General features: G+C 37.6%; 1 protein-coding gene across 1 annotated transcript in view; it reads right to left on the minus strand.

Moving 5' to 3' along the window:
• Positions 1-27,203, minus strand: part of LKRSDH (lysine ketoglutarate reductase/saccharopine dehydrogenase) — a 204,629-nt gene that overhangs the window by 98,380 nt on the left and 79,046 nt on the right. Inside the window, exons 10-12 of the mRNA XM_090369066.1 lie at positions 17,687-17,798; positions 15,009-15,068; positions 3,439-3,509 (exon numbers count right to left, since the gene is read on the minus strand). Of these exons, the coding sequence (XP_090225192.1) occupies positions 3,439-3,509; positions 15,009-15,068; positions 17,687-17,798 (243 nt within the window). The remainder of the gene's footprint in view (positions 1-3,438; positions 3,510-15,008; positions 15,069-17,686; positions 17,799-27,203) is intronic.

Below are 27,203 nucleotides of genomic sequence, written 5' to 3' on the forward strand. Positions count from 1 at the left end.
ATATACCATCATCAATATCATTTATAAATACAGAAAACAATAATGGACCCAACACTGAGCCCTGAGGGACTCCACTAATAACATCAGTCCACGATGAGCAGTGTCCATTGATTACCACTCTCTGTCTTCTCCCCCTCAACCACCCCTTTATCCATAGCAGCAATTTGCCTCCAATGTCACACTGCTCCAATTTGTGTAGCAGTCTTCCATGTGCAACAGTATCAAAAGCCTTTCTAAGATCCAAGTATATAATATCAAAGTTATTCCCTGCATCCAGTTCTTTTGTGACTGCATCATAGTATCCAATCAAGTTGGTCAGGCAAGACTTCCCCTTAACAAAACCATGCTGTGTCTGAGCTATAACTGAAGTCTTGTCTAAATGATCCTGCAGTGCTTCTTTAACCAGTGCCTCCATTAATTTTCCTGGAACAGAAGTTAAGCTCACAGGTCTATAATTACTTGTGTCAGCCTTTGATCCTCCTTTGTGAATTGGGGTCACATTTGCACATTTCCAGTCTATGGGTACCTCCCCCGAGTCCAAGGAAGCTCTCATAATTATGGCTAAGGGTTTGCTTACTTCCTTTGCTGCCTCCTTTAATATAACTGGATAGATCCCATCCACCCCGGGTGCCTTTCTTGTGTTTATCTTCAACAGTTTCTCCTCCACTTTACTCCCAGTTATTTCAAGATTCTGTAGCTTACTGCTAGAGTTGAATACACCTCTGGCATTCCCCTCGCTGAATAACTCCTCATGTGTGAATGTCGATGCAAAATATTCATTTAGTTTGTTAGCTACCTGAGCAGGATCATCAACACTTGACCCATCAATATCAAGTGGACCAATCTGATTCATCCCCTTCCTTCTAGACTTTACATAAGTAAAGAACTCTTTGCTGTTTTTCTTTGCATCCCTTGCCAAGGATTTCTCGTAATCTGCCTTCGCCTGCCTAACCTCCTTTGTAACTTGGTTGCATATCAACTTGTATCTATCATAGGCTTCTGTGTCATGTGTTAATTTGTATGTATCCCATGCATTTTTCTTCTCTGCCATATGCCTCATTATTTCATCTGACATCCATTTTGGCCTAAACCTTGAACAATATTTCTTAGTTGGTATGTAAAGCCTAGTAGCTTCCAAGATAAGTTCTTTGAATGCTTCCCATTTTGAATTTGCTGTTGGTAACATCATCAGTTGGTCCCACTGTATAGAATTTAAATACTGTCTCAGTCCATCGTAGTCGCCTTTACGGAAGCAATAACCCTTCCCTTTACCCCTAATGGTAGTTACCTCTTTGAGTAAATCCCACTTCAGCACACTGTGATCACTGCTACCTAGTGGTTCATTTATCTGCAGATTCTTAATGCATGAAGAATCACTGCTGATAATCAAATCAAGAGTATTACTCCCTCTAGTTGCCTCCCGAACATGCTGATGTAGAAAACAATCATCCAATAAATCCACAAAAGCCCTGCTAGTGTGTGAGTAACCAGCCCCCAAATTCCAGTCAATATCTGGGAAAATAAAATCTCCCATTATAAGACACTCTGATTTACTGGCCCACTCTATTTCCCTGTACAGTTCCTTATTATACTCATCAGAGTCATTAGGCCTATAGCACACTCCTACTCTCAATTTTGATCTCCCAATGTTTATGTCACACCAAACTGACTCCACACTGCACTGTCCAGCGATGTCGACTGGCTTCACTTCCTTGGTTTTTATGTGTTTCTTAACTAATAGCATAACTCCTCCCCCCTTCCTATCCTGTCTATCCTTTCTGTAGACGTTGTACTCCCCAAATTGCAGTTCTGCATCCCTTATATCTGTGTGACACCACGTCTCTGATATCCCAACAATATCTGCCTTCGATGTTTTGAGCAATACCTCAAATTCATCAAATTTATTTACTAAACTCCTAGCATTGGTGTACACGCAAGTATACCTGCACCTGTTTCTATTCTTAGCTACCCTAACACAACCCATGTGTTTACTTGTACTGCAATGGCTCCCAGCAGTCTCTGAAATACCACGCATCTTGTTTTTCAGGCTTCTGCTCATTCTAATAGAAGCAGTGCAAGAATCTCTTTCACCTCTGCCAGCGGCTACTGTCAATATATTGGTCTTTGTCTCCCCCCAAGCTAGCAGTTTTCCGACCCACCTAACACTGCCTCGATAGCATCAGCAAATATTCTTGCACCCTAAGATGGAAACCATAAGATGGAAGCTTGTTTAGAAGACCTTTATGTCAAACACGATTGAAAGCCTTTGAGATGTCAAGAGCAACTATTTGTGTTTCACCGAACCTTTCCATTGAATTAGTCCATAAATGGGTAACATAAGCCAGAACACCACCAGTGGATCGACACAGACGGAATCCATACTGGCGATGGAGCGTGTTGAGAATGATGGGAGGTGTTTTACCACTGAATGGAGCGTGTTGAGAATGGTGGGAGGTGCTTTTCCAAGGTCATTAATATATGAGTTGGAAGAAAAATGGGATGCTAGCAGGTCAACTTTATCCTTGGCTGAAGTGACAACAAAACCATCAGGTTTGGATAGAGGTGGGAGCAGAGATGGGCAACAGTTGCAGCCAATAGCTTTGGCAAGGGACCAAAATGCTTGGCTTACCACTAGGGCAAGAAGCAAGTTTTCTACTCTTAGCCTGTTCAAACTCTAGTTTGGACTGATTAATAACTGCTTTACAATTGTTACAAGCTTTGGTGTAGGCAGAATATGAAACTGAAGAATTAGAAACAAGCTAATTACGATATGCAACATTCTTCTCTTGAACAGCCTTAGCACATTTATTGGAAAACCAAGGTTTAGATAAAGGATGAGATTTTAAAGTGGAGTGTGGGATAAAGGATTCCATTCCTGCAAGAATAATTTCACTGACATGACTGAGAAAACGTTGACATCAGAAGTTTTGAAACAGTAATCCGACCAAGGAAAAGAAATCTCGCAGGTCATCCCATTTTGCATTCTTGTAATGCCAAACAACACGAGGTTGGGAATAGCCATGAGATAAAGGCTCCATTGGAGAAGAAACCCAACTCTTACTTCAGTTCTATAACAAGTTATACAATAAAAACTATTTCAAAAGTAGTCAAACTATGTCTAAACAATTTAAAAAACTTAATTTACATATTTTTGAAATTATTACAGATGTATAACTTTTTTTTTTCACAAGGAGGAACCTCAAAATAAAGGAGAACTCTAATTAATAAGCCACTACTGTATGTGGGAGCACAGTTAACTGAAGTCTGATATTCATTTAACTGAAAGGGTAAGGAAATTTTAATATTACCGTATGTATTATTAAAGATTATGTTAACACTATTTTTCATACCAAATGTTTAGTTTACTGAAGCTATATAAATTCATGTCACACAAAACAAAAAAAATAAAAAAAAAAAAATAATAATAAATAAACTGACCTTGATGTGTTTCTTAGTTCTGTAATATAACTAAAATTGGGAGTCAGTTTGCCATTACTAGCAATAATGCACTGCAATATCAAAATGTAACTGTTTAGACAAGATTTACATTTCAATGACATATTAGTAATTTTTAAAAGTTGCAATATTTCTTACTAGCTATTAGAATTTATAAGCACTTACTTGTACAGCTAACAAAAAGCTTCATGCTTTTGTTTGCTGTTCAAGTTAGCATGTCTACAGACTGGATACTAGTCCACAACAGAATTTTGCCCAATCCATAAACATGTGTGTTTCTACACATTAAAAAAAAATTTCCAATCTCAATAAAAGCAACTGAAAGTACATTTTACGAAATTCTATTCATTTATGAAATGTAAACTAAAAATTATATGAAAAAAAAATCAAAAAAAAAAAAAAAAAAATGAATAAATAGTTTTATTTACTAAGCAAAATGACCACTGCAGATGAACTCATACCTTTTGCTTTATCTCATTTCATAGTATTAATCAGAATTCCTATAACATACACTATGTGGTCATTTTATTAGGAGCAATGAGGACCTATGCACTGGTGCACGCACGTACACACACACACAATATATGCAAATCTAGGTATATATCGTACACACACAATATATGCAAATTAGGTATATATCTGAGTAGATATATGCAAATCTAGGTAAATGCATGCAATCATGTTATTGTTATTTATATACTGCATTAGCATCCAAGGCTGTACTGAAATGTGAGTATTATGCCTGTACCAGTGTTTGTTCATTAGCCAACTTAAATATTGTTTGGGCTTAAAAAGTCTCAATAGTTCACAGGGAGACACCCCTGTTCCCTATACCTTAGCTTGGCTAACTACAGCTCTGATCGAAGAGAGGATTACTCCAGTCTCTGACTGGATTCAACCACCAAGACCTCTCCAAACAAGTGAAAGTGCTGACTGTCATTGAGGACCAAAGCAGCATGTGACACATGTAAGACACTGAAAAAGATGTGTAATACCATTACTGCATTAGCTTCACTAGCAATTGGGAAAGCAAAAAATTTTACCAGCTTCAAGTGAATTATGCTCAGTGTGAAGCCAGCAGATACAATTAGCATGAAAGAAAGAAAGAAAAAACACCCTCCCATTTCATCCCTCCATTCGTTCCATATGCCTGTCCAAGCTCAGCCTTAAATTTATTTAGGCTATCAACTTCCACAACAAAAGATGGAAGTCTGTTCCACCAATCAACCACCTGCTGGCTAAAGGCAAATTTCCGCACATCCATTCTATAACTGTCTTTCCTCAATTTGAATCTATGGCCCCTCAAGGTTCATAATCTGAGCAAGAGGAAGAATCCCATCAGCATTCAGCTTGCTTAACCCATTTAAGGCCTTATACACCTCAATCAGATCACCTCGCAGGTGCCTATCTCCATGTGCTGCAATTTGCAGAACTTAAGCCTTTCTTGATAAGAGCACCCCTTTGTTCCCAGTCTTTGTACTCATTCTAGCAATGCAACATCCTTCCTAAAATGAGGCCTCAAGACCTGTACACAATACTCAACATATGGCCTGACCATTGCCTTATACAACGGGATAATCGCCTCCCTGTCCCTGCTAGCAAAATTCCTATATATCATTGAAAAGACTCCATGACCTACCCTGGCAGCACGTCTGCACTGCTCAGCAAACTTCATATTTGACTGCACAATTACCCCAGGTCTTTTTCACTTTCCACTTCCCTGAATGAAGTACCACATAGTTGATATATTTCTCTTGGGTTATTGCTACCCATATGAAGTACTTTGCATTTGTCAATGTTAAACTTCAGTTGTGACTTCTCAGCCCATGTGCCTAACTTTTCTAGATCCTGTTGCAGTAGCATACTGTCTTTGGTGTCATTAACAATTATGCCAACCTTTATATCATCTTCAAACTTAGATATTAATCCTGATATACCTTCATCAATATCACTGATGAAGACACAAAACAACAATAGGCCCAGCACCAAACCCTGGGGAACTCCACTAATAACATTTGTCCACGAAGAGCAGTGTCCATTCATTACCACTCTGTTGTCTTGCACCCAACTATCCCTTTATCCATTGTAGCAACTTACCCTTAATGCCATACCTCTCCAATTTGTACAGCAATCTTCCATGTGCAAAAGTATCAAAAGGATTCCTGAAATCCAAGTATATGATATCAAATTTATTTTTCACATTCAGTTCCTTTGAGACCACATCATAGTAATCAATCAAATTGGTCAGACAAGATCTCCCTTTAACAAATCCATGCCGTGTCTTAACTATTACTGCAGTCTTGTCTAGATGATCTTACAATGCTTCTTTAAGCAGTGATTCCATTATTTTCCCTGGAACACAAGTTAAACTAACAGGTCTATAGTTACTTATCACCTTTTGAACCCCCTTTGTGAATTGGTGATATTTTTCACACCTCCAGTCCATGGGGACCTCCCCTGAGTCCAAGGAAGCTCTCATAATTATGGTTAAGGGTTTGCTTACTTCCTTTGCTGCCTCCTTTAATATAACTGGATAGATCCCATCCACTCCAAGTGCCTTCCTTAGATTTAACTTCGACAATTTTTCCTCCACTTTTCTTTCAGTTATTACAAAATCACTTAGCTCCCTGTTAGAGTTCAATAAACTTCTGGCATTCCTCTCATTGAATAACTCCTCGTGCATGGATGTAGATGCAAAATACTCATTCAGTTTATCAGCTACCTGGCCACGATCATTGATAGTCAACCCATCTATGTTAAGTGGTCCAATCTGATTCATCCCTTTCCTTCTAGAGTTTACATAAGGAAAGAACTCTTTGCTGCTTTTCTTTGCATCCTTTGCCAAGGATTTCTCGTAATCTGCCTTCGCCTGCCTAACCTCCTTTGCCACTTGATTACAGACAAGTTTATATGCTTCAGTGTCACCTGATAATTTATATGCATCCAATACATTTTTCTTCTCTGCCACGAGCCTCATTAATTCATCTGACATCCATTTAGGCCTGAACCTTAAACAGCATTTCTTAGTTGGAATGAACAGCCTAGTTGCCTCCAAGATTAAATTCTCATTTAGAATTCAATGTTGATAACATCATCAGTTCATCCCACTGTAACGAATTTAAAAACTGTCTGAGACCCCTGTAGTCACCTTTACAAAAGCAAAAGCCCTTCCTTTACCCTTGATGGTAATTACATCTCTAAGTAATTCCCATATCAGTACACTGTGATCACTGTCATCCAGTGGTTCCATTACCTGCAAATTCTTAGTGCATGAATAATCAGGCTGATAATCAGATCAAGAGTATTACTCCCTCTGGTTGCCTCTCGAATATGCAGCTGTAAAAAAAGTTATCCAATAAATCCAAAAAAGTCTTGCTAGTGTGCAAGTAACCAACCCACAAATTCCAGTCAATATCTGGGAAATTAATATCCCCCATTATAAGGCAATCTGATTTACTGGCCCACTATTTCTCTGCACAATTGCTCATTATACTCTTCAGATTCATTAGACCTATAACACACACACCTACTCTCATTTTTTTCTTTCCCAGTGCTTATGTCACACCAAACAGACTCAACATTGCAGTGTCCACCAATATCAATTGGATGCACTTCCTTAGATTTTGTGTTTCTTAACTAACGGCATAACCCCTCTTCCCTTCTTGTCCTATCCTTTCTGTACACATTGCACTCCCCAAATTCCAATTCTGCACTGCTTATATCTGTGTGACACCACGTCTCTGATATCCCAACAATATCTGCCTTTGATATCTTGCCTAGCACTTCAAGCTCTTCAAATTTATTAACTATACTCCAAGCATTGGTGTACATGCAAGTATACATGCACCTGTTTCTACTCTTAGTTACCTTGACACATCCCACGTATTTATTTGTTCCACTATGACTCCTAGAAATCTCCATTGCCTTGCTTTCCATGCTGCTGCTCATTCCAATAGAAGCAGTGCAAGAATCACTTTTGCCTCTGCCTGCGGCCCCTGTTAACCTTTTAGTCTGTATACCCCCCAAGCTAGCAGTTTTCCGACCCACCTAACACTGCCTTGATACCATCAGCAAATATTCTTGCACCCTTTCTATTTAAGTGTACCCTATCGCTGTAGAAGCAGTCTATGATACATAAATTAGTTTTTGTTGTCAGGTATTCTGAGACAACAGTTATCTGAGTATGCCAAGAATGGAAAAATGCAGAAAAAAGCAAAACACCAACACAGGCAGGTGTAGCTGCAAGTCTAGGATGACAACAAGGAATGTGAAGTTGCAGACCACTCCAAATGCCATTGATATTGGAAGCAAAGTGGAAAATAAGGCTCCATTCAGATTTGTGGTGGAAGTGGTGTGAGACTTATTATTGATTTATTACTGATAGTAAATAATTCAAAACAATACTGTTATTTTAACTTATGCTTAGAATATGATGCTGATAAACCTTTGACAACGTTCTTGTGCATTTTCTCAATTACAGTGAAAATAACAAGACTGCAACTGAAAAACAAAAAAATTTTATCAACTACCCAAAGTGCTATACACATTTAGAAATAAAAACTAAAGAATCTTTCAATTTCTTTACATGATTAACATTTCTTTACAAAAGTATGTCAAAATTTGGAAATGAGAAACCTGCAAATGAGACAAACTTGTTTGGTTATTTCGTTTTTAGGAGCATTAGCAACTAAGGCCATTTTGCTCTGGGGATATGCGGCGGTCATTCCCTGACCTTTCCACATCCTCCGTATTTGCTGGTCACAGGCTCAAACCCCGGTCTAACAAGAAGCGTGTGCTACGCACTGCTGCTCCTGCCCACTTGGCTACAGAGGCACCTAATGAGACAAGCACACACAAGAAAGTTGATAAGGTGATCAATGGCAAAAATTTGTACGATATACAGTTGAGAAAACTGCGAGCCATGATTAGAAGCAACCAGCAAGAAACAACACATGGAGTTTAATTACGAACAGACTGTCAATCTCTTCAATTTAATTTTCTGCCTCCACCAGAGCTTGCAACAATTGTAAGGCAGTTAATAATCAGTCCAAATAAGATTTCGAACAAACTTGTTTCTTGACATAATGGAACTGAGTATTATGGTCTCTTGCCAAAGCTATTGGCTGCAACTTTTGCCCATCTCTACTCCCACCTCTGTCGAAACCTGATGGTTCTATTGTCACTTCAGCCAAGGATAAAGCTGACTTGCTAGCATCCAATTTTTCTTCCAACTCATGTATTAATGATCTTGGTAAAACACCTCCCACCATTCCCAGCACGCTCCAGTCAATGCCTCCTGTAGTCTTACGTCAAAAGGATGTCAGAAGGATTCTGACAAATCTTGATGCTAAGAAAGCTCCAGGTCCTCATGGTATTTCTCCAATTGTTCTCAAAACTCGTGCTCCTGAACTTATTCCTGTTCTTTGCTGCCTTTTTTCACTTTCTTATTCCAAAGGTGTTTTTCCTTCTACTTGGAAATTTGCTCACATCCAGCCAGTTCCTAAAAAGGGTGACAAATCTCTCCCATCCAATTGCTTCTACTCTTTCTAAAGAAATAGAGAAATCAATTAACTGCCAACTCTTAAACTATCTAGAAACCTTCCATCTAATCAATGATCGCCAGTATGGATTCTGTCAGTGTCGATCCACTGGTGATATTCTGGCTTATGTTTCCCATTTATGGACTAATTCAATGGAAAGGTTCGATGAAACACAAGCAGTTGCTCTTGACATCTCAAAGGCTTTTGATCGCATTTGGCTTAAAGGTCTTCTAAACATGCTTCCATCATATAGTTTGCAACTGTTTTTTGTAATTGGTTATCCAGTTTTCTCTCTGACTGCTCACTGAGGGTGATGGTAGATGGCTCTCTGTCTTCTAACTTCTCCACTAATGCTGATGTCCCCCCACAGTTCAGTTTTCCCCCCCACTCATTTCCTCTTGTATATTAATGACCTTTTTCCATTGACCAGAAATCCTATCGAGTTTTGCTGATGGTAGCACATTGCATTCCACTTTCCAGTTAGAGAAATCTCGCCCTGCTTAATCAACTTCTCGAATATCCGCTACCAATTTCTTAAATGTCGATCTCCAGTGGGGCAATGACAACTTAGTTGATTTAAATTCTTCTAAAACTCAGTCCTGTCTTATATCTCACAAAAAAGAATTCTTCTGCTGCTATGCTTATCTTTGGTTACACTCCAATTTCTAGGCAAGATGATATATCTCTTCTGGGGTTTACCCCGACTTCTAATCTCTCTTGACACAAGCACATTACAAATGTGCTTGTGCCCACCTGAGAGGGCATAAATTCAAATTGAGGAAAGACAGATGTAGGATAGACGTGCGGAAATTTGCCTTTAGCAGCGGGTGGTTGGTTGGTGGAACAGACTTCCATCCTTTGTCGTGGAAGTTGATAGCCTAAATAAGTTTAAGGCTCAGCTGGACAGATATTTTGAATGAACAGAGGGGTGAAGTGGAAGTGGTTTTTTTTTTTTTTTTTTTTTTGGCTGATGCTGCCTAAGCTTGCTTTCTTGCATCAAATGCCTATGCTAATGCTAAAAAATATTGCTTCTTCTGCATCTAAAAAACTTGGTTTTCTCTTTCGCTCTCGGCATTATTGTTATTCCAAACAGCTGTCCACTCTGTATAAATCACAAATCCGCCCTACCATGGAATATTGTTCCCACATCTGGGGCAGTGCTCCCAAAACCATTCTCAGGCTTCTAGATTCTATTCATTATTGGAGGCTTGAAGTGGTGGAACCCATGTTTAGTCTCTAGAACTAAGTTCCGGTCAACCCTTCCCTATCTCTTCCATCATGCAGTATGATTGATGACTTTTGAGGTTATGATGAACGTCGTGGCGAGATCCAATATTCCTTACATTTCGAGGGTACAGCTCTAAAACGGTGTTCGCAGGCCGGCCGCTAGTTAGTACACCGGACCGAACCTATTGGTAACTCTCTAGGAGGCTTCCGGATCAGCTAGTGTATAATCTTGCTACTTCTACTCTGCCAGATAGTGACTGGGGGGAGTCCGAGTAGTGTGTATGCGGGGAGCATTGTCGAGGCCACATTATGTCAACGATCTGGGTATATTCTTACCACATGTACGCCATATCCAAAAATTTCATTACTTCATACAGCATGTCCCACCTACTTTTTCTTACTATTGAATACACCATGAATTGTCAAACTAATGGAGCAAGCTTATCTGCGAAAAGATCTAAACCTCCTAAGGACTTCCTAATTCATTTCACAAATATACATGGTCTCAATTCTAATCTCAACGATGTCCATTTCCACTTGCAGTCTGCCAAACCCCATGTACTTTTTCTGACAGAATTTCAGTTATCGGTTGATTCAACTACTGCTCATCTCAGATGCCCAAATTTTTCGCTGTATGATTCCTTTCGCCTCAAAGGTGGTACTTGTGCATATGTCCGTTCTGATATTCCCTGTCAGAGACTTGGCAATTTGGAATCTCCTCTCTTTGATCTTCTCTGGCTTAAAATCTCTCTACCTCATTGTGTCAAATTCATCTGTTGTCTCTACCGTTCTCCCAACTCCACTAATCACTTGGAGCTCTTTGACTTCCTCTCTTTGCAACTTGACTTTCTCCAGTCCAACTTTCCTAACAGTGAAGTAATTTTCCTTGGTGATTTTAATGTTCACAACTCCAGCTGGCTTCAGTTTTCTAGTCACACCTACCCAGCAGGTCGAGATGCTGAGGCTTTTGCAATTACTAATGACTTAACACAGATTGTTCATTTACCTACAAGAATACCGGACAATCCTAATCATACAGCCAATATGCTTGATCTTTTTCTCACAAACAACCCTTCTAAATACACGGTTGAAGTGAGAGGTCCTCTAGGCACTTCAGATCACAACTTGGTGATTGTCTCTTCCCCAATGGAACCTTTATCTCATGGCTATTCCCAACCTCGTGTTGTTTGGCATTACAAGAATGCAAAATGGGATGACCTGCGAGACTTATTTTCTTCTTTTCCTTGGTCGGATTACTGTTTCAAAACTTCTGATGTCAACGTTTGCTCAGATCGTGTCAGTGAAATTATTCTTGCAGGAATGGAATCCTTTATCCCACACTCCACTTTAAAATCTCATCCTTTATCTAAACCTTGGTTTTCCAATAAATGTGCTAAGGCTGTCCAAGAGACGAATGTTGCATATCGTAATTGGCTTGTTTCTAATTCTTCAGTTTCATTTTATGCCTACACCAAAGCTCGCAATAATTGTAAAGCAGTTATTAATCAGTCCAAACTAGAGTGAGTAGAAAACTTGCTTCTTGCCCTAATGGTAGCTGAGCATTCTGGCTCGGCTACCAAAAAGTTGCGGCCAATAGCAAAGCTATTGGCCGCAACTTTTTCCCATCTCTGCTCCCACCTCTGTCCAAACCAGATGGTTCTGTTGTCACTTCAGCCAAGGATAAAGCTGACCTGCTAGCATCCCATTTTTCTTCCAGCTCATGTATTAATGATCTCGGTAAAACACCTCCCACCATTCCCAACACGCTCCATTCAATGCCTCCTGTGGTCTTCCGTCAAAAGGATATCAGAAGGATTTTGATGAATCTTGATGCTAAGAAAGTTCCAGGTCCTGATGGTATTTCTCCACTTGTTCTCAAAACCTGTGCTCCTGAACTTACTCCTATTCTTTGCCGCCTTTTTTCACTTTCTTATTCCAAAGGTGTTTTTCCTTCTGCTTGGAAATTTGCTCATATCCAGCCAGTTCCTAAAAAGGGTGACAAATCCCTCCCATCCAATTATCGTCCCACTGCAATTACTTCTACTCTTTCTAAAGTAATGGAGAAATCAATTAACCTCCAACTCTTAAACTACCTAGAAACCTTCCGTCTGATCAACGATCGCCAGTATGGATTCTGTCAGTGTCGATCCACTGGTGATATTCTGCCTTATGTTACCCATTTATGGACTAATTCAATGGAAAGGTTCGTAGAAACACAAGTAGTTGCTCTTAACATCTAAAGGCTTTTGATCGTGTTTGGCATAAAGGTCTTCTAAACAAGCTTCCATCTTATGGTTTGCCAACTGTTTTTAGTAATTGGTTATCCAGTTTTCTCTCTGATCGCTCACTGAGGGTGATGGTAGATGGCTCTCTGTCTTCTAACTTCTCCACTAATGCCGGTGTCCCCCAAGGTTCAGTTCTTTCCCCCACTCTTTTCCTCTTGTATATCAATGACCTTCTTCCATTGACTGGAAATCCTATCCATAGTTTTGCCGATGATAGCACATTGCATTCAACTTTCCATTTTGAGAAACCTTGTCCTGCTCAATCAGCTTCAACTTCTCGAAAATCTGCTACCAATTCCTTAAATGCCAATCTTCAAGTAATTCTCTAGTGGGGCAAAGACAACTTAGTTGATTTCAACCCTTCTAAAACTCAGTCTTGTCTTATATCTCGCAAAAAGGATTCTTCTGCTCCTATGCTTATCTTTAGTGACACTCCGATTTCTAGGCAAAATGATATATCTCTTTTGGGGATTACCCTGACTTCTAATCTCGCTTGGCACAAGCACATTACAAATATTGCTTCCTCTGCATCTAAAAAACTTGGTTTTCTCTTTCGCTCTTGGCATTACTTTTCTTCCAAACAGCTGCTCACTCTGTATAAATCGCAAATCCGCCCTGCCATGGAATATTGTTCCCACACCTGGGGTGGTGCCCCCAAAACGTCTCTCAGGCTTCTTGATTCCATTCAGAACAGGGCAGTTAGGTTAATTAATGATACATCTCTAACAGAGTCTCTCCACTCGCTTTCTAATAGATGCACTGTTTCTGCTGCATGCCTCTTCTACAGATACTTCCATGGGCACTGTTCTTCTGAATTGGCTTCTATAATTCCCGCTCTCTCTTTCAAAACAGTCCGAACACGTGCCACCACCAGCCAACATCCATTTACTGTCCAACTTCAAACCCACAGAACCAACTTTTCATCTTCCTCATTTATTCATTCAACTGCCGTTTTCTGGAACAACCTTCCTTCATACGTATTTCCTGAAAATTACAATCTACGGAAGTTCAAGTCCAATGTCAACAAATATCTTCTTTCGTCTTCTCAACCTCCAACCCAAGCACGGTACTAAGTACTATAGGTTCTAATACCTCTCATGTTTGCAGTTTTCATATTAAAAAACCTACCATAGTACAAATATGACACTGAGAAACATGCTGCTGATTCAGGAAGCTATTGAAAAAATTAACTTTAATGCATATAACTGACTACTGTCTTTGATAATTTAGAAGAGTGCTATAACAGTTACAATAAGTAACAGACATGTATTTTTCTATGACCTTTGAATCTCTTTAAAAGTAAGTTCAACTGTATTTCTTTTTCAGTAGTTTATCGTATGTTCTATACTATACTAGTTTATTTATAGTGTTTAAAAAAAATTTATAAAATAAAATAAATAAATAATAAGAAAAATTACAACTAGTAAATGTATTGACTGCTCACAAGGCTATGCTTACCAACCTCTCACAAAAGTATTCCTAAATATTTCATATAAGATAGGCAATAATTTTATTTGAACTGCTCAAATACCAACACTGACCTTCAAGCCAGATTACCTAATAGGCACATGTTGAAGGAACCTACCCATGTAGATTGGTTTATATAAACAGTATTAACAAGAGCAAAAAGAATAAATAAATAAAATAAAAATAAATACAATAATTTCTGCATGTAATTTTGATGGTAACTGGTGCAGTTACCAACAAGTGCTATCTGCCTCTTACTTCTTTGAAGCCTTGTAGAAGGTCTGGCTGCTGCTGGCTGATGCACAGTACAAATCTGTTTACATGTAAGTTATATCATGTGGCCACACAGCCCATCTTGGCAATGTTACCATAAAGTCTTGGTGCATAGGGCTCCCAGTGTGTCTTAATCTACAGCAAGTGAGCCTATTTTTAAATGCTCTCTTGAAAGTGATGGACTTTAGTTTTGTACTTAAGAGCATATATAAATATTATCACAAACAATGAATAAAGATTTATTGTAATGTGTAAATGGAGGAATTCAACACAACAGCAAAAAAAACCATTGGAAATGTATGGATAAATTTAACAGAGTACATTCTGTAAAAGAAAAAAAGGTGAATCTTTTACAAACGTGACCAGTTCAATAAAAAAATTACCTCAGCTTAAAATTCCATTTGACAGAGGAGGAACAAGGAAAGCATTTTAAAAATCAGTTAAGAAATTTGTAAAAATTATTCAAAATTCAGAAGGTAAAACATTTCTAGAAAATCTGATATTTAAGCAAAAATTAAAATATAAAAGCTAAAAAGAAAGAATGGGGGGTTAACTATAAAGACGATCTTTTGCCACCAGAATTACTGCAGTTGTACATTTTCCTTATGGAAGTGTCAAAATTTATTAATCATGTTCAAGTTTTATGGTCCCCTCACAGTTTGTCATTAAGATGTAACATTATTGCATTGGCCCCCCCTTAAGAAACATAAAATAAAGCAGAATTTCTAAAACTGCTTCATATGACAAAAAATTCACTTACATTTTGAACAGTAGGATGAAAGTTGTGTTCTTCTAAAGACTTATTTGCATCTGACTGTAGCTACAAAATAAAATATAAATAAAAATAATTACAGTAAAATCTCAACAAGAAAAAAAAATTATTGTGTGCCGAGCACACACAGCAGAAGTTAAGTGAAACTTTAGAATCTTTTGAAATATTTATCATTTCAATGATATAGTGGTTTAATATTTTACAAGTTTATTACAAAGTTTTTACAGATCTCTCCTTTGTACTCAATAAAGATGGTTTCGGTGGTTACATTGCACATATACGTGCTCTATATGCCTTACAATGCTATTCGTCTTCAGAATGTTGAATAAATTTTTTCCATCAATTTTTTATGAAATACGGTAAAGAATAATGAAAGAAATATTTTGGTTTTTAAATTTTTATAATCAGACTGCTAGAAGCTGAGCTATATAGCAATTTAAAATATAAACGTGACATTCGTGTGAGTTATACCATGGCCATGCTGTAAGGGTACTGACTGTGTCATGTGTCACTGCTATGTACAGTGCCGTGCTCACTTGTGCCTGGTACGGAGTGGTACAGTGGTGGGGGCGATGAATCATTTTGTGTTGAATTTTTGTGGCGATTTTTGTAAATCCACGGGTTCAAGTTACTCCCATGTGAAAACTGTGTGGGGCACACCTAAAGGAGTTTCACTTCAAAAATCAGACATGGCCCAAGGAAAAATCCTGGCTTTCATCTTCTGATAATTAGGATTTAATAGCAATTATTCCAGAAAGAATAACTGGCATAAAACCCCATTCAGCAAAGTGTTATGGATTGGTCCACATTGTACTGCTACCATGACTCCTTCTGGTCTGCATGAGTTACTACACACAACTCTCAACCCATTCATCCTCCATCATTTTGCATAACAGGTGTTGTACAATATGAATGTTCTGCCCCTTGTCTGCAACTCCCAGTACACTTGAACGGAAACAACTCGCTAAACACATCTTGAAAATGGATACATCTCTGTACCTTGCACCAGCAATGACTCATTAACAGTCAATATCACTCTCTTCACACATTCATCACATGTAATGCTATGTTCCAGCTGTACACATACCCATACCGTGACTGTGTTTACCTAGCTGATCTTTTTCTTGTGGTGCAGTCTACTTGCTCCCATTGTTAAATGATCCTCTCTCTCACACACAAGTGTTACAAATGAGCATATCCAACAAGCAGTAGTGAACTCTGAGTACAGAGGAGGAATAACCGATAAACATTTATTGCCATATGAAGATAAACGGACTTAGTTGATTCGAAACATGCCAGTCTTACCAAGAATATAAGCCATTTACACAAGGATAACAGTCTGCCCAGGACTTGCATCATCTGGGTCAAACACACAGAGACATTATTGAAACAACTGTTGACATCCAGGGTCAGCTACAATAGTATGGGTGAGAAGTACAACAAACAGCCTATAGCCCTTACCTGTCACCCTCTGACTACCACATTTTTGGTTCTTTGGAAAAAGTGTTCAAAAGTGGTTGTCTCACTCAGAGGCATCATCAGCCTATGGAGTTCTGTGTTGTTGGTGTCTCTCACATGGTGATATGATGGAACCAATATCTCAACACAGGTGCTAAGTTTAACCAAGGGCACCTTTGACTGTTTATTCCAAAAGGCAGTTTCATTTGAACTACTCACAGAAGGCTAAATAAAAATAAATCAGATTAATTTGTTAAATGGTTAAAAACATTCCATACACGTGTACAAAGAAATTCTTATCTTGGCACATGCTCACGTCTGTAACACATGCAAACCACCATTCAAAAAACTTGCTAAATATCAATTTGTACTGAGAGTTTGAAGTAAGAAACTAATTAGCTGAGAAAATATAGCTGCTCTCTTCATAAAACTTTATGAGTGAATAATTTTTGCTGACAAACAGTGTGATTGTATTGTGTGTATTTATGAATATTCAAAATTAGACACATGACTCCATGTTTGTTTTGCAATTTTAAACAGCTCACCAAGTAACAAAAGTAGAAATTAATAAAAAAATTTCCCAACCACAGGTATGTTCAACATACTAAATAATAGTGTACTAATAGTGCCATTTTGGATCTATTATCAAGACAAAACAAAAGAAATGATGTACACTATATACCTAATCTGTAATATGTTCAGATAATCTATTGAATCATAGGATTAAAGTAATATAATGCAATAAACCATTAAATAAATCATGACACTGTATTATTTTAATCCTACAATTAATACATTTAGATGTCTGAATGTACTATAGATATATATGTATAGTTTTTTAATTACTTAATAACAGGTGTGCACATTGGATCCAAAATGTCAGCATTAATGCAATATTATTTAGCATACTAATATGCCTGTTGGTAGGAAAGAGTTTTAAGAATTTCTACTTTGGGGAGTCAATAAGCCATTTAAAATTGTAAAACAAATGAGTCAATGTTATTTAATACTGGGTAATTATCAGATAAGTTTTATTAAAATAATGTTTCCCATGTTGAAATATGTATTTGTCCATTTATTTATGAAAACCACACTAAAAACAATATAAAAAGTTCATATGTTATATAATTTCTCATAATAACTGCAATACAATTACTGCAATATTAGATTCTACAAAAGTAGAATAATCCAAACATTAAAAAACTTACAATATCATTCATATAAGGAAATAAAAGGCTTCCAAAAAAGTCTGTGGCTTCCAATGGTAGTTGGGTAGGCATATTGTCAATAGAACACACAAGCACTCCAGGTCCAGCAAAACTGATATTAAAAAAAAAAAAAAAAAAAAAAAAACTTATTTCCAGTTCTTCTTCAACACAATTCATTCAATTTATAATGAGCAGTACTAAAAACCTTAACAGTGAGGTACTGTAAAATTAAAGAAATATTTAAGGTAAAGTATTATACAGACAAAATTAAAATACAATGAAACATGTGAAAGTGTATTTTGTCACATACAAATAAATCCCATGACATCAGTCCCCTTTTCATTAGCTACATGGCACATGTGTCGTCACCACCTGTACATCACTATCTTCCTGCAGTAAGAACTTGCCAAATTTCTTTCTCAAGCACTTCAAAATTAAAATTTGTGTCAATGAAATAATGGCGCAGTAAAGAAGCATGTAGAATTCAACATAGATAGTTTTATGCCCATGGTCCATCTTCAACTTTTGATGCAAATGCTTCTAGAAAGTTGCCCTAAGATTTCAATCCCAATTTGGTAAATGGTTCAATGGTGTTTACTGCAGTAAGTTTAATTCAAACATTAGTATTATACTGTTTCATTAGCCCTTATGTCCATTAACATCAAAGCCTATTTTAAACAGTTCACACCTGTTTTATGTAATTAATACTGTAATCATGCAATACAGTCAGCCCACGTATAACACGATAGTTGTGTTCCTAGAAACCCTTGTGCAATATAAACAGGCCCTATGGGAAAAATAGGGTTAGATGCCGACCACCCAAGATTGGACACACATTTGTAACCAAAACATTACCAAACACAATAAATAATCGTAATAAAACACTTACACAGTTGAAAAATGTAAAATTAATAGTTTAATCATTTAAATTTAGATTCTTACTTTAAAAATAAATGAAGACAGCTTGAGGGAAAGGGCTTGAGAATGGGTTGAAGCAGAGAAATTATGGGGAAAGTGGTGGCAAGTTGTCATCATTATCAGAACTGGGAGGTGGAGGAGATGTCAATGAGGACTTTGGACAAAATGTGGTCACGCCAGAACTACAGGGCTGTGGCTCAATTTCTGTCTCTTTCTTGGGTGTTTTCATAAAAAAGACATCTAGTTTCTGTTGTTTGGCAATCTTCCTTCTTTCACAAAGCAGCTGCTATATGGCCCAGAAGCAGATCGAATAGTATGAAGTGCTCTTCTGCTTATTTCTGCATTATAATCGTTATCTTCTAGCCATTGCATATTTTTCTCAAATTAATTTAAAACTGAAGATAACTCTGAAGTAGAAAGCTGTTTTATGGTAGCATTCAGGCATTCAACTTCGCGTATTCCTCATTTTTCACCTACCCTCCAGCAACAAGTGTTGCAGTTCTTCAGATGAAAGTTCTTCTTCATGAGACTGAAGCAACTGTTCTAAATCTTCTTCCTCCAATTCCTCAAAGCCAACCTGCTTTGTGAGAGAAACACAATGTGCTTTTAATTTAGGAAGCTCATTTACAGGATCAAAGCCTTTAAAACCATTAATAAAATCTGATAAAAGAGGCTGCCAAACACTATGTAAGCATTCTTTTGTCACTTCGTTCCAAGCCTCCACAATTATGTAAATTGCATTCTTTATGTTGAATCGCTTCCAGGAGTCTTTGTAACTGTTGGTGCATTTTCACCTTCTGTTTCTGATATCAGCATCTTAAATGTGCATCTTGTGTAATAGTGCTTAAAAGCAGCAATTACTCCTTGGTCAAGTGGCTGGATAAGAGATGTTGTGTTAGGTGGTAAAAATGGAATTTCAATGTTTGGTGACAGTTCAGCAAGGGTTGGAGGGCGACTTGGTGAATTGTCCAAAATAATTAAAATCGTAAAATCCAAATTTTTCTTTTTGCAGTAGCTTCGAAACACATCCTCAAATACTTCTAGTAGATCTGCCCTGTTATCCACCCTCTCCTGCTGTTCCTAAAGTTGTTATTTGGTTTTTAGGAGCATTAGCAACTAAGGCCATATTGCTCCGAGAATATGCGGTGGTCATTCCCTAATCTTTCCGCATCCTCCGTATTTGGTGGTGACGGGCTCGAACCGCGGTCTAATCAAGAAGTGTGTGCTACGCACTGCTGCTCCTTCCCACCTGGCTACGGAGGCGGCTCTGTTCCTAAAGTAAACACCCAGGTAGTCCTTACAATCCCTTTAATGCTTGTGGATTGGTTGCATGATAAACAACAACAGGCTTCAGTTTCAAGTCGCCACTTGCATTTGCTCCTAACATAATGGTCAATCTATCCTTAGCAGCCTTGAAGCCTGGAGCTCGTGCTTCCTCTCTGAGATATATGTTCATGATGGCATTTTTTTCTAATACAGTCTGGTTTCGTCAAAGTTAAAAATTTGGTCGGATGCATAGCCCTCTTCCTCAATTAGTCTTTTCAATATTGGTGGAAATGCCTTTGCTGCTGCTTCATCTACACCGGCAGCTTCACTTGATAATTTCACATTATGAAAAGCGTGACTTTTCCTGAAATTTTTGAACCAGCCACTACTGGCAGTAAAGGGAGGCCTTCTTGAGGGTTTTCAGCTTTATTTCTGAGTTCTTCAAATATTACCAATGCCTTTGCTTTTATTGTAAGCAAACTTGTTCCTGATCTCTTCTTTGATCTATCCAGATAAAAGACGTTCCATCTCTTCCAATTCTTTGTGTCTTGATCTAATTGATTTTGTTACACTTTGTGTTGTTCCTGCTATGAAAGTTGCTTTTATTTTTTCTGCATTCTTTCTAATTGTTCTCAGTGTTCCCTCATTTAGGCCTGTAGCATGTACAATATCGCATGTTCTTTCATTTTGCTCAAAGTGTTTCAACATTTTCATACTTTTCTTCTATCAATATTGCTTTTCTTTTTCTCTCTGAAGTATTTTCACCAGAATGCTTCCTTTTCACACTTTTTTTCAAGTATTTTACTCATTTTTTTGAGAATAGAGCACAAGTATAAAAAGAACAAAAATGAGGAGGCAAGCTTGATATACATAAACACAAAGCGAACAAGTAGCAACTGAATAAACAATACAGTAAAGGCGGAAACATTATTCTCACATATTACATGCTTAGCACATTTCTGGAGGTCACTACCATAAAATAAAAACAATTTGCAGTTTCCTGTTTGTTGGGGGTTCCTGCTAGTGAAGTCTGTTATAAACAAGTAGTAAAAGTCAATCTAATTACTGTACATTTGCGATAATACTGATAGGTTGAATTCTGTGGGTTTTTATGTTATTACGTGAAATGTGTTTCCTTTCTACGAAATCATAAAAACAAAAATTTTCAGAATCTTCTCTTCATTCCTACTGTGTCGTGTTCAGTTGGGGTGATTCCGCTGCGTTCTACTACCATTTCTTGTAAACACAAAGGCGAATCATGCATAAGCGAATTATGTTTGTGTTATATGCAACATCATTCCCCTATTTATAAATCGTGTATGATCGAATTCGTGTAGTGTAAACACGTGCTATACGAGGACTGACTGTACTCTGAAGTATAAAAAATAGTTTAGCTTAATGATATTAATAGTATTTAGTGTTATATAAATTTGGATCTAGACATTTCTATGGAAGAAAAATATCACAATAAACATTAGATACTTCCCCACCTATTAATTTTATTTTTGTCCTTATGTAATAGTGATGTCAATCTTGTGATTGATATGTTTTTCTCTCTAACCTTGCGATAGAATGCAGCATTGCATTCAAAACCACCCACAATTTTTTATTTTTTTTTTTGGCTGATACAGCAAAAAAAAAAAAAAAAAGAAAGAAAGAAAGAAATTGTTATATTGGCAAAAAATAATGAGGAAAACAAAACAACGTGTGACATACTACAGATAGAGAAGTGCATATTAATACATCATGCAATTTGTTATATAAGGAGATCCTGTATCTTTTACAGTGGGTCAACTTAGGTTGAAATAGTATGTAATACATCACATAATCCTTACATATGCCTTTATCTATATATCATAGATTAGATAGTATGATTTGTTTTGTTTGTTTTTTTGTTATTTGGAGCATTAGCAACTAAGGCCATATTGCTCCGGGATATGCGGTGGTCATTCCCTGAATGACCTTTCCGCATCCTCCGTATTTGGTGGTGACGGGCTCGAACCCCGGTCTAATCAAGAAGCGTGTGCTACGCACTGCTGCTCCTTCCCACCTGGCTACGGAGGCGCCCAGATAGTATGAATCAGAGCTGTAATGCTCAATACGTTCTACATTAATATTTGTAAAATAATAAGAGAGTTTACCTTAATATAGTACGTAGAACACTACCGTATGATACTCTCCAGAAATTAAAACGAAAAAAATTTACATTAGAGTAAAAAATAATTAAAAACCAATTTCACACAATTAAAAATCAATTTAATGCAATTAAAAATATTAAAAAGAATCTAACAAAAATATTCAAAAGGGATTTTCCTCCCTGAAGCTGACAATGCTTACCAACTGTATGTCGTGATCACAGGAATGAATTTCAATGTAAGCATTGTGAGCTTCAGGGAAAAAAATCGTTTCGATTATTTTTGTTAGATTCTTTTTAATATTTTTAATTGCATTAAATTGATTTTTAATTGTGTTAAATTGATTTAATTGTGTTAAAATGGTTTTTAATTATTTTTTACTCTAATGTAAATTTTTTCGGTTTTTTTCGTTTTAATTTCTGGAGAGTATCATATGGAAGTGTTCTACATACTACATTGAGGTAAACTCCTCTTATTATTTTACAAATATAATAGATTTTATCAGGGCTGGAGAGTAGGAGTAAGGAGTAAGAGGTTTTTACAGGAGTAGGAGTAACAAAATATATTTGTTACTCCTTATTCCTGTTATCATAATATACATGCTAACACCAAAAATTGATTTTATTATATTGCACCTGTCTAATTTAAATTTTAAATTTTTATCTTTTGTTTTAGGTAATATGAATTTGTAAGCCTGTTAAAGTTAATTTTGAGATAAACTACTTAATTTAATTAGTCTAAAATGGAACAAAAGAAAGCTGGAGTATTTGAGTTATCTCAAGAAAAAAATGTCTTCATATGTCAATTGATGAATGGAGATAAGCCATGCAATTCAGAAATCAGCACAGGGAAAGGAAAAGGAGGCTATGCACCCACCAGGTCATCCAATTTAAAACGCCATTTAGTGTGCTTGCATCCAAAACAATTCAAGCTTATGGAGGAAAAGGAAAGCAACAAAAAGTCATAAAGTTCTAGCACAGGTTGTAAAGTAGAAGGAAAAAATATTCTAACAAAGTACTTTGATACCCAAAAAATTACTATAGCAATGACAGCTGCTAAATTCAAAGGGTGTATTATTGAACTTGTTGTAAAGAATGGACTACCACTTAGTGTATTCTCTTCTCCAGGTTTTATTGGATTGAGTGGTGATATGGCAGCCAAACTGAGAGTATCTTTGGAACGACATAATATTAGGAAAATAATATTAGAGGAAGCTAACAATCAAAAAAATTTCTTGAAGGAGATGCTAAAGGGAAAGTATATTCATCTGAAGATGGATGCATGCACCCATCAACCGGTAAATTATTTTGGAATAAATGTCCAGTTTGTGAATGAAAATAAAGAAACAACAATACGTACTTTAGCACTTAAAGATACCAAAGTGCAACATACAAGCGAACAGGTTTGCAAATTGATTGAAAATGTGCTCAAAGATTTTGGAATTAAGAAGGAAAATATCTTGACAATAGTTATAGACAATGCATCGAACATGATAAAAACTGTCGAGAAGCTTAATGAGGAAAAGACAGATTTAGAATCATGAGAAAGCTGTGTACAGTGATTTAGATGAAGATGAGTACTTAGACAAGACCTTGGATGCTATTGCAAACAATTTCATTGGTTTCACTTTCCCCAACATCAACATACAACATATGAGGTGTGGTGAGAACACTTTACAGCTCGCAATCCATCATGGTCTGAAAGGAGCTCATGCAGCAAATCTCATAAGTAAGTTGCGCCAGGTTGCTGTAGTTGCTCGATCCCCTAAGATCGATGCTATTCTGAAGAGGTGCTGCGGAAAAGGAGCTCTAAATGATCAAGCTACTAGATGGGGCAGTGTTTATTTAACGATCAAACGTCTTTTGGAATTAAAGCCTCTATTTATTGATATGGCAAATCCTGGAAATAACCTTATCTGATCATGAATGGGAAGAAGTTGAGCAGCTTGAAAGATTACTTCGCCACCCATATAATGCGACTTTAAAGTTCCAAGAGTCTTACTTAACACCTGGATCATTCTACAAAGAAAAGGAAAAGTCTAATCTTCACGTTTTCCCAAATTGCTGATGGAATCAAACAGTCTATGGAGCACAGAGAAACTAATTTAATAGCATTAGCATTAGTAGAGGCATTTGATGCAAGAAAGCAAGCTTATGCAGCATCAGCCAAAAAAAAAATAATAATAATAAATAAATAAATAAAAAATAACTACTTCCACTTCACCCCTCTGTTCGTTCAAAATACCTGTCCAGTTGAGCCTTAAACTTATTTAGGCTATCAACTTCCACGACAAGGGATGGAAGTCTATTCCACCAACCAACCACCCGCTGGCTAAAGGCAAATTATCCTCACATCTATCCTACATCTGCCTTTTCTCAATTTGAATTTATGCCCTCTCAGGTGATTATTCTGAGCAAGAGGAAGAATCCCATCAGCATTGAGCATGCTCAAACCATTCAAGGCTTTATACACCTCTATCAGATCACCTTGCTGGTGCCTAGTCCCCAGACACTGTAATTTGCAAAACTTAAGCCTTTCTTCATAAGAGCACCCCTTTGTTCCATTCACTAATCTTGTTGCCCTTCTCTGTACTCATTCCAGCAGCTCTACATCCTTCTTGAAATGAGGCCTCCAGACCTGTATACAGTACTCTAGGTGTGGCCTGACCATTGCCGTATACAAGGGAATAATCACCTCCTTATCCCTGCTAGAAAAATTCCTGTATATCATCGACAATACACCATGATCTACTCTTGCAGCCTGTCTGCACTGCTCAGAAAACTTCATATCTGCCTGCACAACCAACCCCAGGTCCCTTTCATTCTCTATCACTGTCAGTGTAGTACCACAGAGTTGATACATTGCTCTGGGGTTGCTGTTTCTCCATATGTAGTACTTTACATTTGTCAATGTTAAACTTCATTTGCCACCTCTCAGCCCATCTGCTCAACCTTTCCAGATCCTGTTGCAGTAGCATAGTGTCACTAGTGTTCTTGACAACCCTGCCAACCTTCGTATCATTTGCAAACTTGGACATTAAGTTTGATATACCATCATCAATATCATTTATAAATACAGAAAACAATAATGGACCCAATACTGAACCCTGAGGGACTCCACTAATAACATTAGTCCACAATGAGCAGTGTCCATTGATTACCACTCTCTGTCTTCTCCCCTCAACCATCCCTTTATCCATAGCAGCAATTTGCCTCCAATGTCACACTGCTCCAATTTGTGCAGCAGTCTTCCATGTGCAACAGTATCAAAAGCCTTTCTAAGATCAGAGTATATAATATCAAAGTTATTCCCTGCATCCAGTTCTTTTGTGACTGCATCATAGTATCCAATCAAATTGGTCAGGCAAGACTTCCCCTTAACAAAACCATGGTGTGTCTGAGCTATAACTGAAGTCTTGTCTAGATGATCCTGCAGTGCTTCTTTAACCAGTGCCTCCATTAATTTTCCAGGAACAGAAGTTAAATTAACAGGTCTATAATTACTTGTGTTTCCCTTTGATCCTCCTTTGTGAATTGAGGCCACATTTGCACATCTACAGTCCATGGGTACTTCCCTTGAGTCCAAGGAAGCTCTCATAATTATGGCTAAGGGTTTGCTTACTTCCTTTGCTGCCTCCTTTAATATAACTGGATAGATCCCATCCATCCCAGGTGCCTTTCTTGTATTTATCTTCAACAATTTGTCCTCCACTTTACTCTCAGTTATTACAAGATTCTCTAGCTTACTGCCAGAGTTGAATACACCTCTGGCATTCCCCTCGCTGAATAACTACTCATGTGTGAATGTCGATGCAAAATATTCATTCAGTTTGCTAGCTACCTGAGCAGGATCATCAACGGTTAAACCATCGATATCAAGTGGACCAATCTGATTGATCCCCTTCCTTCTAGAGTTTACATAAGTAAAGAACTCTTTGCTGTTTTTCTTTGCATCCCTTGCCAAAGATTTCTCGTAATCTGCCTTCGCCTGCCTAACCTCCTTTGTAACTTGGTTACAGATCAACTTGTATCTATCATAGGCTTCTGTGTCACGTGTTAATTTGTATGTATCCCATGCATTTTTCTTCTCTGCCATATGTCTCATTAGTTTATCTGACATCCATTTAGGCCTAAACCTTGAACAATATTTCTTAGTTGGTATGTAAAGCCTAGTAGCTTCCAAGATAAGTTCTTTGAATGCTTCCCATTTTGAATTTGCTGTTGGTAACATCATCAGTTGGTCCCACTGTATAGAATTTAAATACTGTCTCAGTCCATCGTAGTCACCTTTACGAAAGCAATAACCCTTCCCTTTACCCCTAATGGTAGTTACCTCTTTGAGTAAATCCCACTTCAGCACACTGATCACTGCCACCTAGTGGTTTATTTACTGCAGATTCTTAATGCATGAAGAATCACTACTGATAATCAAATCAAGAGTATTACTCCCTCTAGTTGCCTCCTGAACATGCTGATGTAGAAAACAATCATCCAGTAAATCCACAAAGGCCTTGCTAGTGTGTGAGTGACCAGCCCCCAAATTCCAGTCAATATCTGGGAAATTAAAATCCCCCATTATAAGACTCTCTGATTTACTGGCCCACTCTATTTCCCCGTACAGTTTCTTATTATACTCATCAGAGTCATTAGGCCTATAGCACACTCCTACTCTCAATTTTGATCTCTCAATGCTTATGTCACACCAAACTGACTCGACACTGCACTGTTCAGCAGTATCGACTAGCTTCACTTCCTTGGATTTTATGTGTTTCTTAACTAATAGCATAACCCCTCCTCCCTTCCTATCCTGTCTATCCTTTCTGTAGACATTGTACTCCCCAAATTCCAGTTCTGCATTCATTATATCTGTGTGACACCACGTCTCTGAAATCCCAACAATATCTGCCTTTGATGTTTTGAGCAATACCTCAAATTCATCAAATTTATTTACTAGACTCCTAGCATTGGTGTACACGCAAGTATACATGCACCTGCTCTTCCTCTTAGCCACCCTAACACAACCCATGTGTTTACTTGTACCCCAATGATTCCCAGCAGTCTCTGAAATATCCTACATCTTATTTTCCAGGCTGCGGCTCATTCCAATAGAAGCAGTGCAAGAATCATTTTCACCTCTGCCAGTGGCTACTGTTAATCTATTAGTCCTTGTATCCCCCCAATCTAGCAGTTTTCCGACCC

Source organism: Mastigoproctus giganteus, chromosome 2 (assembly GCF_048544385.1).
Source record: "Mastigoproctus giganteus isolate SK-2022 chromosome 2, ASM4854438v1, whole genome shotgun sequence".
NCBI classification, from domain to species: Eukaryota; Metazoa; Arthropoda; class Arachnida; order Uropygi; family Thelyphonidae; genus Mastigoproctus; species Mastigoproctus giganteus.